The sequence below is a fragment of the Ursus arctos genome, unplaced genomic scaffold (genome assembly GCF_023065955.2).
Source record: "Ursus arctos isolate Adak ecotype North America unplaced genomic scaffold, UrsArc2.0 scaffold_34, whole genome shotgun sequence".
NCBI lineage: Eukaryota > Metazoa > Chordata > Mammalia > Carnivora > Ursidae > Ursus > Ursus arctos.
In genome coordinates this window covers 24,093,067-24,106,382 of record NW_026623030.1, presented here as the reverse complement: position 1 = coordinate 24,106,382, position 13,316 = coordinate 24,093,067, and the positions used below count along the sequence as shown (strand labels likewise).

At 53.4% G+C, this 13,316-nt stretch overlaps 1 protein-coding gene across 1 annotated transcript; it reads left to right on the top strand.

Annotated features, from left to right (window-relative positions):
- The first annotated feature begins 94 nt into the window (after positions 1-94).
- On the top strand, positions 95-10,487 carry HPD (4-hydroxyphenylpyruvate dioxygenase). The gene is made up of 14 exons (XM_026514830.4): positions 95-358; positions 477-503; positions 1,130-1,192; positions 1,512-1,616; positions 2,170-2,212; positions 2,397-2,479; positions 3,417-3,506; positions 4,819-4,922; positions 5,567-5,644; positions 6,181-6,343; positions 6,475-6,546; positions 7,940-8,062; positions 9,925-10,041; positions 10,139-10,487. Exons 1-14 carry the CDS (start codon positions 356-358, stop codon positions 10,247-10,249), a joined length of 1,182 nt encoding a protein of 393 aa, XP_026370615.1. The 5' UTR covers positions 95-355; the 3' UTR covers positions 10,250-10,487.
- The last annotated feature ends 2,829 nt before the right edge of the window (positions 10,488-13,316 follow it).

The following is a 13,316-nucleotide window of genomic DNA, read 5'->3' as shown; positions in this document are numbered from 1 at the left end:
ATTGCCCTCAGTCTGGCCTTGACTTCTGAACTTTGGATTCGGGAGGGTAGAGATTATAGTCATAACCCAGGGTCCTGGAGTGTACCCTTGGCTCTTTGCCTTGGCCCTGCCCCACTGGCTAGCGGCCCTGGGGAGTCATCCCCCTTCTCTAGGCCTGACAACATCACCTTGTCCACTGAGGCTGCAGCCAGATCAGAGGCTCCCAAGCCTAGGAGCTTCCAGGGTGGGATCAGCTCCCGCCCCTAGGAAGGCCAGGAGGCCAGGGGCGGGATCTGCTGGTGTTAAATACTTCTGTCCAGCACTCCACCGGCCTCTCGTCCCAGTCTCAGAGCAGGAAGTCTGACCGAGATCAACCATGGTAAGTGCCTGCCTGGGGGCACGGCAGCCTCCCCAGGGATGATCTGCAGTGAGGCTTCCAGAAGCGCCTTGTGTCTGAGCTTCCAAGCCTTACTGTCTGTCCTTTTCTTTCTCCTTAGACGACTTACAGTGACAAAGGAAAAAAGGTAAGCAGGAGGGGAAACGTGGGGTCAGGGCCCCGGGAGACTGGGGTGTCAGCAAAGAGCAGAAAACGAACTCCAGTGGGTATGTAACGTCCTGGATGCACACTCAGGTTCACCTCTGCTCGGCGCCCACCCCCCAGCCCCCTGAGACTGAGCTGGACTCAACCTGGCTCTCCAAAGAAAAACTTCACCTCTTCCTAAATTCCTGCTAATCTCTTCATCCCATCTAGGAGTTCTTTCTAGATTTTTTTTTTTTATGTGTAATCTCTATCCACAATGTGGGGCTCAAACTCACAACCCCGAAATCAAGAGTCACATGGTCTACTGACTGAGCCAGCCAGGTGATCCTGGAAGTTCCTTCTAAGGTCTAACTTAAATCTGTGTTGCTGTAGCAGACAGCAGTTCCCCTCTGTGAAATCTCAGAGGGGGCTTTCCAATCCCAAATACCCAGGAGCTCGATTTCTCCATGAGAAACCTCTTTCGAGGCTTGGCAAGGCTGCAGGGTATTTGGTTTCTCAGTTTTGGAATTAAGGCTGGGACAAGGAAAGTGGTTAGGGGACACCTCTCCAGCCACAGTTTTCTAGACCCGCTTCCAGACACTTAGCCCCTCCCCTTCTCCCCTCCTGCAGCCTGAGAGAGGCCGATTCCTCCATTTCCACTCCGTGACCTTCTGGGTTGGCAACGCCAAGCAGGTAAAAGCTGGGGCCAGGTGTTAGAGTGGGCAGAGGGCGGGTCCCCAGCTGGGCCTGTGATTGGCCGCTGTGTGGGGATCAGGGCCAGAAATACAGACACTCTTTAGATCCTAATTATGCAATCAGGGCCTCAGACCCCAGCAGGAAACTTATCTGACGTCAGAATGGGCCAGGGAGCCACCTTTCTTCCCAGGACGGACTCTGTACCCGGGGCAACAGGGCAGACAGGCTGACGGGGACTGGAGGCTTCAGCCGGGGCGGGGGAGGGGGGATCCCCCAGGCTGGCCCTCAGGAACCTGGTTCCAACTCTGTGATTCAGGCTGCATCATTCTACTGCAACAAGATGGGCTTTGAACCACTAGCCTACAAGGGCCTGGAGACGGGTTCCCGGGAGGTAGTCAGCCATGTGATCAAGCAAGGCAAGGTGAGTCCGTACCCCAGGACCCCACTCGCCCAGGAGGCCAGCCTCTCTGCCCTTGCTGGTCTCTGAGCCTCCTAAGGGCTCTGGTGCCTCTGGGTGAAGTAGGCCGGGAGGCCCTTTCTCCAGGCCCACCTGGTTCTCTCCCAGGATGTCTGGTGAGGCTAAAGGAGCATGAGCTGAGAACCCCTACTGGCTCCTCCTTTGGCACCTTTGCATAACAGACCACAGGGACCTTAGTTTCATCTTCTTCTCGGCCTGGCCTAACGCTGCCCTCACAGATGTTGGGAGAAGTTGACAGAGGCCTCAGATATCAGACCTGAAAGCCTGACCAGTGCCTGGGAATCCTGGCGCTCTCTTCCATGGGGGTCCTGAGCAACAGCTCATCTCAGAGGGGAAACTGAGGCAGAGCCAAGGAGTCATTCCTGGCTGGGAGGGGTGATCTGAGCCTACTGCCCCACTTGGGTGTCTCACAGGTGGGCGGGGAGGCGGGGAGGGGTGCACTTCCACATGCCGGTCTGAGCCACCAGCTACACCTCCTCTCCCCTCTGTGCCTTAGATTGTGTTTGTCTTCTCCTCTGCCCTCAACCCCTGGAACAAAGGTGAGGAGGCCCAGGGGTTCAGGATGAAAGGGAGCGAAGACACGGTAGTGGGGGTGGGCTCAGGGACAAGGGAGTGGGTCTGGTTCAGCGAGGGTCCCCCAGCCTAGGAGATGGAGTCCCGAGGCTGACTGTAGAGGTGAGGGAGCCATGCCTCCAGCGCCATGACCTCCCCTACCGGTCACAGAGATGGGCGACCACCTGGTGAAACACGGCGACGGAGTGAAGGACATCGCGTTTGAGGTGGAAGATTGTGACTACATCGTGCAGGTGAGCCCGCACCTGGGCTGCCCTCTGTCTGCCACAGGGAGCCCTGTCGGTCAGGCTGGAGGACCCGCCATGTTGGAGTGACAAGCCCAGACACTGGTGTGACGCACACCCACGTTCCAGGGATGCCCTGGCCCTTGTGAGCTGTGTGCCCTCTTGCTGAGCCTGTTTCCACATCTGTAAAATGGGGACAACCACAGGACCTACCTCACTGAGTATGACACAGAGGCATGAGATCATTACCACTTCCTGAGCACGACTCTGAACCAAACACTGTATTCAAGAAGCAGCTTAGAAGCCAGAGGCAGACTGCCCAGGTCTGAATATTACTCTCTGTGAGACTTTGGGCCAGTGACTTCACTTCTCTGTGCCTATAGATCTCGTCACCTATAGAACAGAGACAAGAACAGTACCTTTCCTGTAACGCTGCTATGAGGAAGGAGTTTGGTCAATGCTTCATCAATGCCTGACATGTGAAAGGCATAGCCATGCAGTGAGGTTTCGTTACGTAAATGCATGAGCCGTGCATGTAAGCCCTGCAGAGGGTCTGACACTCAGCAGGTGCTCAGCAGTGCCAGCTCGGACTCTTCTTATCCCACTGCCTGGTTTACAGATGGGGAAGCTGAGGACTGGAGAGGGGGAAGGGCCAGAGTGAGTTAGCAGAGGTGCAACACACCCCCACCCCCACCTGGTTTGTCTCTCATAGCCCCAACTCTGGGCCTGGGCCTCAGTTTCCCTATCTGCCGAACAGGCACAAAGCATGGGTGTCAGGGGCAACAGCGGAAGCTGGCTGTTGTTCTTGCCTGGGGCTGGGAAAGCTGGAGGAGCCTGTGGCTGGACGAGGCGGGGAGCAGTCCAGGAGAGGCAGGACCATAGGCAGCCAGCCAGGGCTCCAGGAGGGCCCAGCACTTACTGCCTCCCTGACCCATCTTCTCTGCAGAAAGCCCGGGAACAGGGCGCCAAAATCGTGCGCGAGCCCTGGATAGAGCAAGATAAGTTTGGGAAGGTGAAACTGGCCATGTTGCAGACGGTGAGTTTGCTTCAGTGCCCCTATGCCTCCTGCTGTCAGCTCCCCTGAGATGCCAGGATCCCCCACACCCATCCCCACCCCGACTTCTCATGCCATCCCACCCTGGTGCCTCGACGCAGACATTCTCCCTCCAGTCTGACTGCCTGTAACGCTTGGCTGGTGTGCAGAGGCTGGAGGGAGCCACCAGTCCCCCCTGGTGCTTCCCTTCCTCCTCTGTGGATGGGGGTTGGGGGGTGGTAATGACAGCACAGGGATGTAAACTGAGGACAGGGGCTTTGAAGAAGGGGGCAGGTGGGGTCTGGGGAAGCCCCACCCTGTCTAGCGGTGCGACTTTGGGCAAAACACCACCTCTCTTGGACTCCATGTAAATGAGCAAGGACCGCAGCTGGACCATCTGTGTGGCCTGCAACATGCTACTTAACTGTTTCTTCAACTATGACCCTATCCAGGGTCACTGCAAGGCTCAAATGAGATCATTCACGCACACCAGTTAGAACAACAGTGCCTGGCATATCACAGACGCCCAGCAAAGATTCCCAAGTCTGTGTCATTGTCATACAGAGAAGATCATAGGTGCCACGTCCTCAAGGTTAAATACAACTTAGAGATTGTTAAGATGATTGAAAAAAACCCTTTTTAAAAAGATCTTATTTTATTTTTTAAAGATTTTATTTACTTATTTATTTATTTATTTATTGGGGGGAGGGGCAGAGGGAGAGGCAGAGAGAGAATCTCAAGCACACTCTGCACTGAGCACGGAGCCCAACATGGGGCTTGATCCCACGACCCTGAGATCATGACCTGAACCAAAATCAAGAGCCAGTTGCTTAACCAACTGGACCACCCAGGCGCCCCTTAAGTTTTTATTTTTGAGTAATCTTTACACCCAGCGTGGGGCTTGAACTCACAACCCTGAGATCAAGGGTCTCACACCCACCGGTGGAGCCAGCCAGGCGCCCCAGAACCCATTGATATGATTTGAGCCCATGCCCTCATCATTCTCACTTAGTACATTTTTATTGAGCACCTACAATGAGCCAGGCTGTGCCCCAGATGCTGAGGATCCCATAATGAGCAAAACAGGGTCCCCGCCCTCACAGAGATTCTGGTCCCGCAGGGACAGGCAGACTGTCAAAGCCCCGAACAAATGACAGATTGCAGTTCAGTTCAGAGAGGGAAAGTGACTTGCCCAAGACCACATACAGCGTTAGGGTCAGACCCGGGTTGGAACTGTGTGGGCACCATGAGACGTGGCCTAGTCTCGGCAGGGATGGAATCTCGGGGGCCAAGCTGGGCTGTTTTCCACCAATAGTATGGAGACACCACACACACCCTGGTGGAAAAGATGAACTATACCGGCCGGTTCTTGCCTGGATTCGAGGCCCCAGCATCTGTGGACCCCCTACTTTCCAAGCTGTGAGTGCCCCTTGGGCTGGGGAGAAAGTCCTGAGGGGGGGGTTGTGGAGAGCAATGCCCTGACACTCCACGCAGACTGGGCATCTCTGAGATGCTCTGGGAGGCTGCTGGGGAACTCCTGAGGGTCCCCAAGGGTGGCCTGAAGAGGCAGCACAGAAGCTAAGCCCCTAGGCTCTGGAACCAACTGCCTGGGCTTGAACCCCAGTTCCGTCATTTTTTTTTTCTTAAGATTTTACTTATTTATTTGAGAGACAGAGAGAGAGAGAGAGAATGAGCCAGGGGGAGGGGCCGAGAGAGGGAGAAGCAGACTCTTCGCTGAGCAGGGAGCCCGATGCAGGGCTCGATCCCACGACCCCGGGATCAGGACCTGAGGTGAAGGCAGATGCATAACCAACTGAGCCCCCCAGGCGCCCTATGGCTCAGTCATTTTCTGGCTATTTAACCTCCGTAGTTACTTTATTTCTCTCTGCCTCAGTTTCCCACCTGTAAAATGGGGCTAGCAATAGCATGCAAGTCAACTCCAGCAAGGTGCCTCTAATACTCGCTATGTCACAGTGAGCTGTTACTGTGGGGAGGGGGAGATTTAGGAAGTAGCCCTGTCCTCACCCCCTAACGGCTTCCTTCCCCCCCCACCCCCGCCCCAGGCCTAGCTGCAGTCTCGAGATTATCGACCACATTGTGGGAAACCAGCCTGATCAGGAGATGGTGTCTGCCTCTGAGTGGTGAGTCCGTGGCCCAACCCCTCGCTGCAGAGGAGACAGGCCCGCTCCCCAGTTCTTTTCCTGGGACACCAGAGTGGGAAATAGAGCACAATGGTGAGGGAGCTTAGCCTGATGTCCCTGAGTCATCTGTTCCCTGCAGACCAGAGTCTTTAGGCTCAAAGGGACCCACGAGTCCTCCCTCTGAGGACCCTTGGGGAAGCTTGCCACAGAGGGTGTCACAGTCCAGGGAGACCTGGAGGAAGTCTGTCGCTGCCCCAAACAGAGCCCTTGTGCAAATGAGAGGCCAGTGCCCTTCTCGAAGCACTTCTCTCTGCCGGACCCTTGCCATACCACACAGGTCTTGTTATAAGACACTTCACGTCCACCTGGAGGAAAATTGTCAGACTCTAGGTACAGGTGTACAATGGGTATGATGTGAATGGTGGTTGCTTTCTGGAGCCTGCTCAGGGAACAAATTCTGGAAGGTGGAAGGAGGGGCAAAGAACCAGTTCCTGGCAGGCACACAGAGCCAATGTGTCCCTACGGCCACCCCACAGGTACCTGAAGAATCTGCAGTTCCACCGCTTCTGGTCTGTGGACGACACGCAGGTGCACACGGAATACAGCTCTCTGCGCTCCATCGTGGTGGCCAATTACGAGGAGTCTATCAAGATGCCCATTAACGAGCCGGCTCTGGGGAAGAAGAAGTCCCAGATCCAGGTGAGGCCTTCCCTGGACTCCAGGGGCCTGGCTGGGGAAGAAGAAGGCAGGGAAGGGCTCTGAAGGCTCTTGCGGGGCAGGAATGTGCGGACAGGAGCTAATGACCGTGTTTGCCTTTCCCCCCCCAACAGGAATATGTGGACTACAATGGGGGCGCCGGGGTCCAGCACATTGCTCTCAAGACCCAAGACATCATCACAGCGGTGAGAAGCTCATTCCTGCTCCTAATTCACCTCTCATCTAGCTCCAGAGCCGATCTCTGCAAAATGGGGGGTGGAGGAGTGGTAGTGGCGATCCTAGGCCCCCTTCACCAGCGCAGATGGCTGACCCGGCTCTCTTACTGGTTCCTGCCACTCCAGCGCAGGCACATTCCCACCCCAGAGAGTTCCCTTTCTCTGCAGAGAGAAACACTGCTGGCTTTAAAACTAGCAGGTGCCAAAGTAAGAGGAAGCCTGGATTCTAGTCCTAGTTCTGCAAGTGACTTGCTGTGTGTCCCCGGGGGAGTCAAACCCCTCCCTGGGCTTCAGCTGCCTCACCTTGAAAATGAGGATATTAGGCTACAAGATTGATTAGGTCCTTTGAGCCAAGTTAAATGTGCTGAGTCAGTGGAACCAGCCTATTCCTAAGGGGGCAGTATATCAGAGTGGAAACGAGCCTGGCTGTGCCACTCCATCCTGGCCTAACCAAGAATTCACATTGCATGATCTTGGCCCTTTTATCCACTCATTCACCTCTCAGTAGATGTGTATTGAGCACCTACTATGTGCCGAGCACCCTTTTAGGTACTTGGGATACATGAGCCAACAATAATCTCTGCTCTAATGAACGCAGAAAACAAAACAAGGAAAATACATGTGTTAGATGGTGTGAGTGCTCTGGAGGAAAACCAAGCAGGGCAATGGGAGAGGGAGGGTGAAGGACACTGCACATTTAAACAGGACGGTTGCAAAAGGCCACATTGAGAAGCAGACATCTGAGAACGCAGAGTTGGAAGGAGGGAAGCATGTGGACATCTGGGAAAAGTGCCCCAAGCAGAAGCGACAGGAAGGGCAGGGGAAGGCTGAAGGCACAGCAAGGACATTAGTGTGGCTGGAACAGAATGAGCAAGGGAGAAAGCGTCGCAGATGAGGTCAGAAGGTGGGAGTGAGGGCAGATGGTAAGGGCTTTGAATGGGACTGTGAGACAAGACAGCACCGTGGTGTAAGCAGAGGAGTGATGTGATTTGACTTGTATTTTTAAGTAAAATCACTCTAGCTTCTATGCTGAGAATAGATACTTAATCTCTCGATGCCTCAGTTTCCCCAGCTATGAAATGAGGATAATAACTGTCCAGATACCTCAGAAAATGACTGCACGGACATAATGAGGCAATACACGGCAAGTGCTTGAGACAGGCGCATAACGAGCATTCCGTAAATGTTAGCGATTGCTGTTCTTCTAACCAGGCCCACAAGGGCAAGGGGTGGAAGGGCATGAGGTCCTGGGGGTGCATCCTGTCAGGCAGGGGCGACGAGGATAGGGACTCTGCCTTCTCCTGGCTAGGGGTGTTGAGCATGGAGAGACAAGGAGACTGACCTTGACCCTTCCCTGAGACAGATTCGGCACTTGAGAGAGAGAGGCCTGGAGTTCTTGGCTGTTCCATCAACGTACTACAAACAGCTGCGGGAAAAGCTCAAGTCGGCCAAGATCCGAGTGAAGGAGAGCATTGATGTCCTGGAGGTGAGACCAATGCAGGATCCTTGAGTTTGAGCTGGGGAGAATGAGCCCTGAGTTCCATCTCGCCTCACAAATGCTATCTAAGCCTCTACCCTGCATTAGGCACTGTGACATAGAAGGAAAAAGGAAGGCCCCTGTGATCACGGGACTTGCAGGCTGGTGGGGAGACAGATGACAGGCAAATAAATAACACAAACACCATCGGAGAGAAAGTTGGTGCTGTGCAGAAAGTTAAACAAGCAATGACAGAGTGATCTGGGGCTACTTCACCGGAGGTGATCTGGGAGGGCCTCTCTGAGGAGGTGACTTTTCAGTGAACTCTGAACAATAAGCGGGAGATGGCTGTGTGAAGGGCTAGGGGAAGGACAGTCCTGGTGGAGGGAAGAGCAAGCACAAAGGTCGTGAGTCAGGAGCAAGCTCCAAGTGTCCGAGGAACAGAAAGAAGGCAAGAATGGATGAAAGAAGTGTTTGAGGACTGGCCTAGGTCACTGAGGTAGGCAGAGGCTGATTCCTCTTACAGGCTCTTTAGGTGTTTGGATTTTGTTCTTCTGTGGCCAGACACCACTGGAGGGTTTGGTTGGTTTTGTTTGGTTTGGTTTTGGGGTGTTTTGTTTTTAACAGCTTTATCGATATAAAAGTCACATAACATATAAGGCACTCTTTTAAATTCAGGGCACCTGGGTGGCTCAGTCAGTTGAATGTCTGCCTTCCATTCTGGTCATGATCCTGGGGTCCTGAGATGGGATGAGCCCCATGTCAGGCTCCCTGCTCAGCTGCTCAGCGGGGCTCCCTGCTCAGCGGGCAGTCTGCTTCTCCCGCGCCCTCTGCCCCTCCCCCCACTCCTTCTCTCTCTCACTCTCTCAAACAAATAAATAAAATCTTTTAAAAATTAAAAAAAAAATAAAGCGCACAATTCAGTGGTTTTTAGCTATTCACTATGTTGTGCAGCTATCATCAAAATGAATTTTAGAACATTTTCATCACCCTAAAAAGAAACCTCACACTCCTCATCACCTCCCAGTCCCTCCATTCCCCCCACTCCCCACAGTCCTAGGCAAGCATTCATCTGTCTTTCGTCTCTATAGATTTGCCTATTCTGAACATGTCATATAAATGGGATCATGCACTACGGGAGCTTTTGTGTCTGGCTTCTCTCACTGAGCACCAAGTTTGCAAGGCTCGTCCAGGCTGTAGCAGGTGTCGCGCTTCCTTCCTCTCTATGGCTGAATCGTAGTCCATTGTGTGGGTATATCACATTTTTCTTATCTATTCATCAGGTGATGGACACTGGGTTGTGTCCACTTTACGGCTATTACTGTGAGTAATACTGCTGTAATCATTCGTGTACAAGTTTTTGTGTGGACCTATGTTTTTAATTCTCTTGGGTTTATACCTAGGAGTGGAACTGCCAGGTTATAGGTAACCCTATGTTTAACTTTTTGAGGAATCACCAGTTTTCTCCAGGGACTGCAACCGTTTTACATTCCACCAGCAACATAGGAGGGTTCTGATTTCTACTGGAGGATTTTAAACAGAATGACATGATCTGATTTTTAAAAGATCCCTTGGGGTGTCTGTGGGGAGGATGGATTGTAAGGAGGCAAGGGGGAAGCAGGGGGACCTGTGCAGAGGCTGCTGGGGTGATCCAGGACAGCCTTGATGGTGTCTTACACACGGACTGTGGCGCGCAGGTGTAACAGGAAAATTTAGGGATCTCTTTGGAGGTGTGTGGAACTGCGGGAGAATAGGGTCTTTTCCTGGCTCTCGGGTGCAGGAGCTCTCACGGACTTTCTAAAGACTCCACCGTGCCAGGTTGGAGTGTGGGCCAGCCGCCCCTCTAACCCAGCCTCCTGTCTACTACCTAGGAGCTGAAAATCCTGGTAGACTACGACGAGAAAGGCTACCTATTGCAGATCTTCACCAAGCCCATGCAGGATCGGCCCACGCTCTTCCTGGAAGTCATCCAGCGCCACAATCACCAGGTACCAGCTATCCCCAACAAGACCCCGAGGCCAGGCAGGGTAGCACGGTTGGCTTTCTCTAGGCCCGCAGCTCACCTTCTTCTCTCTCCCGCTCCAGGGTTTTGGAGCCGGCAACTTCAACTCACTGTTCAAGGCTTTCGAGGAGGAGCAGGACCTGAGGGGCAACCTCACCAACTTGGAGACCAACGGGATCCTGCGGGGCATGTAGGCCCGGCGGGCGCAGCTGTCCCACCGAGGCCCCGCCCACACGCTGGCGTACGGTGGGCCACGCCCCCAGCCCTGGAACACGCCCACCCTACAGACCCTGAACTGCCAGCCCTCCTTACTGGCCACTCCCTTTAGACCCCGCCCACCAGCCCGGTGCACCCAGGCGCTGACCACGCCCCCCTCGGTTGGGCCGCTCCCTGCTCCCGCCCTCCGGAATAAAGCGGACCCGGCTTCTGTGAGGGGTTGTTGGTGTTTGCGCCGGGCTGGGACAGTGACGCCCTTTGGCCTGCAGAGGGAGCTCAGAGCCGCAGTACTGCAGGAGGCGTCCGCTTTCTGGCTTGGGAGCCCTGCGGAAGCCCAGGAGGCGCGGGGTGCAAGCGTTTTGCTAAGTGGGACCGCGTGGGTCAGGGAGAATTCTGGAACCAAGGGGTGCAGAGGGCTGACACGCTAGAGGGGAAGACAGTGTCATTTCACAGAGTGTTATGAAGATAAAGCGGTGATGATAAGATTGTGTAAAGGTAAAACTGGGAGGGATGCTAATTTCGGTCGAGAGAAAGCCCCTCTGGAGAGACATTTGGGAACCAGCCACGGAAAAACCTGGGGAAAGAACATACCCAGGAAGGGTAGTAGGCCTTGAGGTGAAAGCGCGCTTGACAGCATCCCGTCTGATGGCTTTATGATGGATGTCTAAAGATGAGCTCTCCCCAATTTGCTGCCCTGCGCCCAAACTTCTGGACTTCGGAGAGGAGAAGGTGTTAGCCAAGGGACCTCGGGGCACATGCCTGCTCAGCAACCTAGGGACATGGTTCCTGGCCTCAGAAGTAGAGCAGGTGGGGGGTCGGGGCTCTGAGCCCCTCAGCTTCTGCCCTTGGGTTTTAAAAACTGGAGAAAGAAATTGGGGGCAAATTGGGTCTCTTCTGCTTCTGATACCAGCCCTTCCTGTGGATGAGTCAGATCAGAACCGGGAGCAGGCGGATCTGAGCATAAGGAAAAATTCTAAGTTGGAACAATAGGGGAACTGGGGGATTCTCCCCCCACCACCACCCATTATAGAAGTCAGGGCTTCTGGAATCATGAACTTCAGAAATGAAAAGAACAGTAGTGAGAAGCCAGAGGAACAATGAAAACCCCAGTTAAAAATGCCCTCCCTCCATTTTTCCATGGCTTATGCAAAGCAGAGAAATTCTGTATTGCAAAAGGTTCCAAACTGGTGGCTCATGGGCCAAATCTGGCTCACAGATGTATTTTATTTAGTCTGTATAGTCTTAAACAAATTTGAGTCATCATTTCAGAAAGTTGGGATATTTCACATACAAATTCTAGGATTCCGGTTCTTCTTGGAACAATCAGGCAGTTCTGGGCTTGTCTTCCTATGCAGTAACAATCATCTGGTGCCAAGTGGTGGGAGCCTCCTTAGATGGGACATGGGCAGAGCAGGCTCTCATTAGCTGAGCACAGACTAGGGAGCAAGATTGCCTGGGTTCACACCCCAGATCAGCTACTTGCTAGCTGTGTGACCTTGGGCAAGCTACTTGACGTCTCAGTGCCTCGATTTTCCTTATCTGGTAAATGGGGATGGTAACAACACCTACCTCCTAGAACTGCTGCACGTTTAATAGCACATGTCTAGAACCGTGGCTGGTGCAGCGCCAGTGCTCTGTGTTTGCTCTTGTTATTTTGGGAGAGGGGTCTGGGTGAGGGGTCTTGCCGGAGTCTGACTGGCACTTCCTCCTCCCCACCCCACCCATCTGGTCTACATGCAGATGGCCCAAATTAAGGCTCCCTTTTTGGCCCCCACAGCAGGACCAGAGAAGACAGGATTTGTCCTATGGGACGGAGGGGGCAGAGGGAGAGGTAGATAGATTTGAAGAATAAGGGAGAAGGAGAACAGTCTAATTTGGTAGTGGAGGGAAAAGGAGAAGTTCGGGGTTTCTGGGGTTTGAATTTAGATAACCAGCCACAGCAGTGGTGGGTGGAGGGGAGGAATAGAAGTGCCATTGACCAAGGTGGAAATTACGGCAGGAGGAGAGGGTTCAAGAGGGAAGATGAAGGAAACTCAAATTTGGACGTGTTTCCTTGGGCGAGAGGCCCTGGGTTGTCCTCATGCTGCCCTGCAAGGCCCCACAGCATCTGCCTCCCCTTCTCCCCTACTTGGGACCTCTCAGACCTCATTTCCTTTACTCCCCTCTCCCTCATTCAGCTGCAGCCACACCGACCTCCTCCGTGCTGGTCCTCAAATACACCAGGTGGCTTTAGCCTCAGGACCTTTGCACTCACGGTTCCTTCTGCTTTCAATACCCTCCTTCCAGGTGTCCACGGGGCTGACTCCCTGATCTCCTTGCAGTTTTGTTCACATGTGGGCTAAGCAGACTTCCCTGGCCACCGTATTTAAAGTCTCACCCTCTCAATTGATACTCCTTCTCGTAGCTAATTTTCTCCTTATCATAGTATATATTCTTCATGTTTGCCTGGCTCACAAGAGCACAATCACATAAAGACAGGGAGCGTGTTTTCTCCACTCCTGTGTCCCCAGTGTCTAGAGCTGACACCTCGGAGGTGCTCAATAACATTGGTTGAATGAACAGGATGGCCAGCAGCTGCTCTTCCGCTTTCCTGGCTCAGTCTCACCCTCAGCTTTTTCTGTCCCCACAAATCCACCTTCAGTGCTGTTCACCTGTCTGGATGTACAATTCTGAAAAGCAGCCTACCACCAAGGTCATCTCCCCTGCCTTCACAAGGGAGGCTGCAAAGATCATCCTTGTACCTATTGTTGCCTGCTTGTGGCTGTCGCGCTCGGTTCCAGACAGCGGAACATTTATGCCATTAAGTTTATGTGCATTTTTAAACTTAAAATCTAATTTTTCCCCCTAAAGGTTGTGGCAATTTAAGCTTACACTAATGATGCCCCAGTGCCCGCCCCCCGCCCCATGCTGGCCAACGTTGGCTATTTTGTGGTAGAATTTGCATGTCCCTAGTAAGAAGGGAGGTGAGGCATTTTTTCAGTCATGCTGCTCGTGGCTGGAGTTTGGCATCTGTCCTTCTCAGGGGTGAGTGGACAACATCTAACA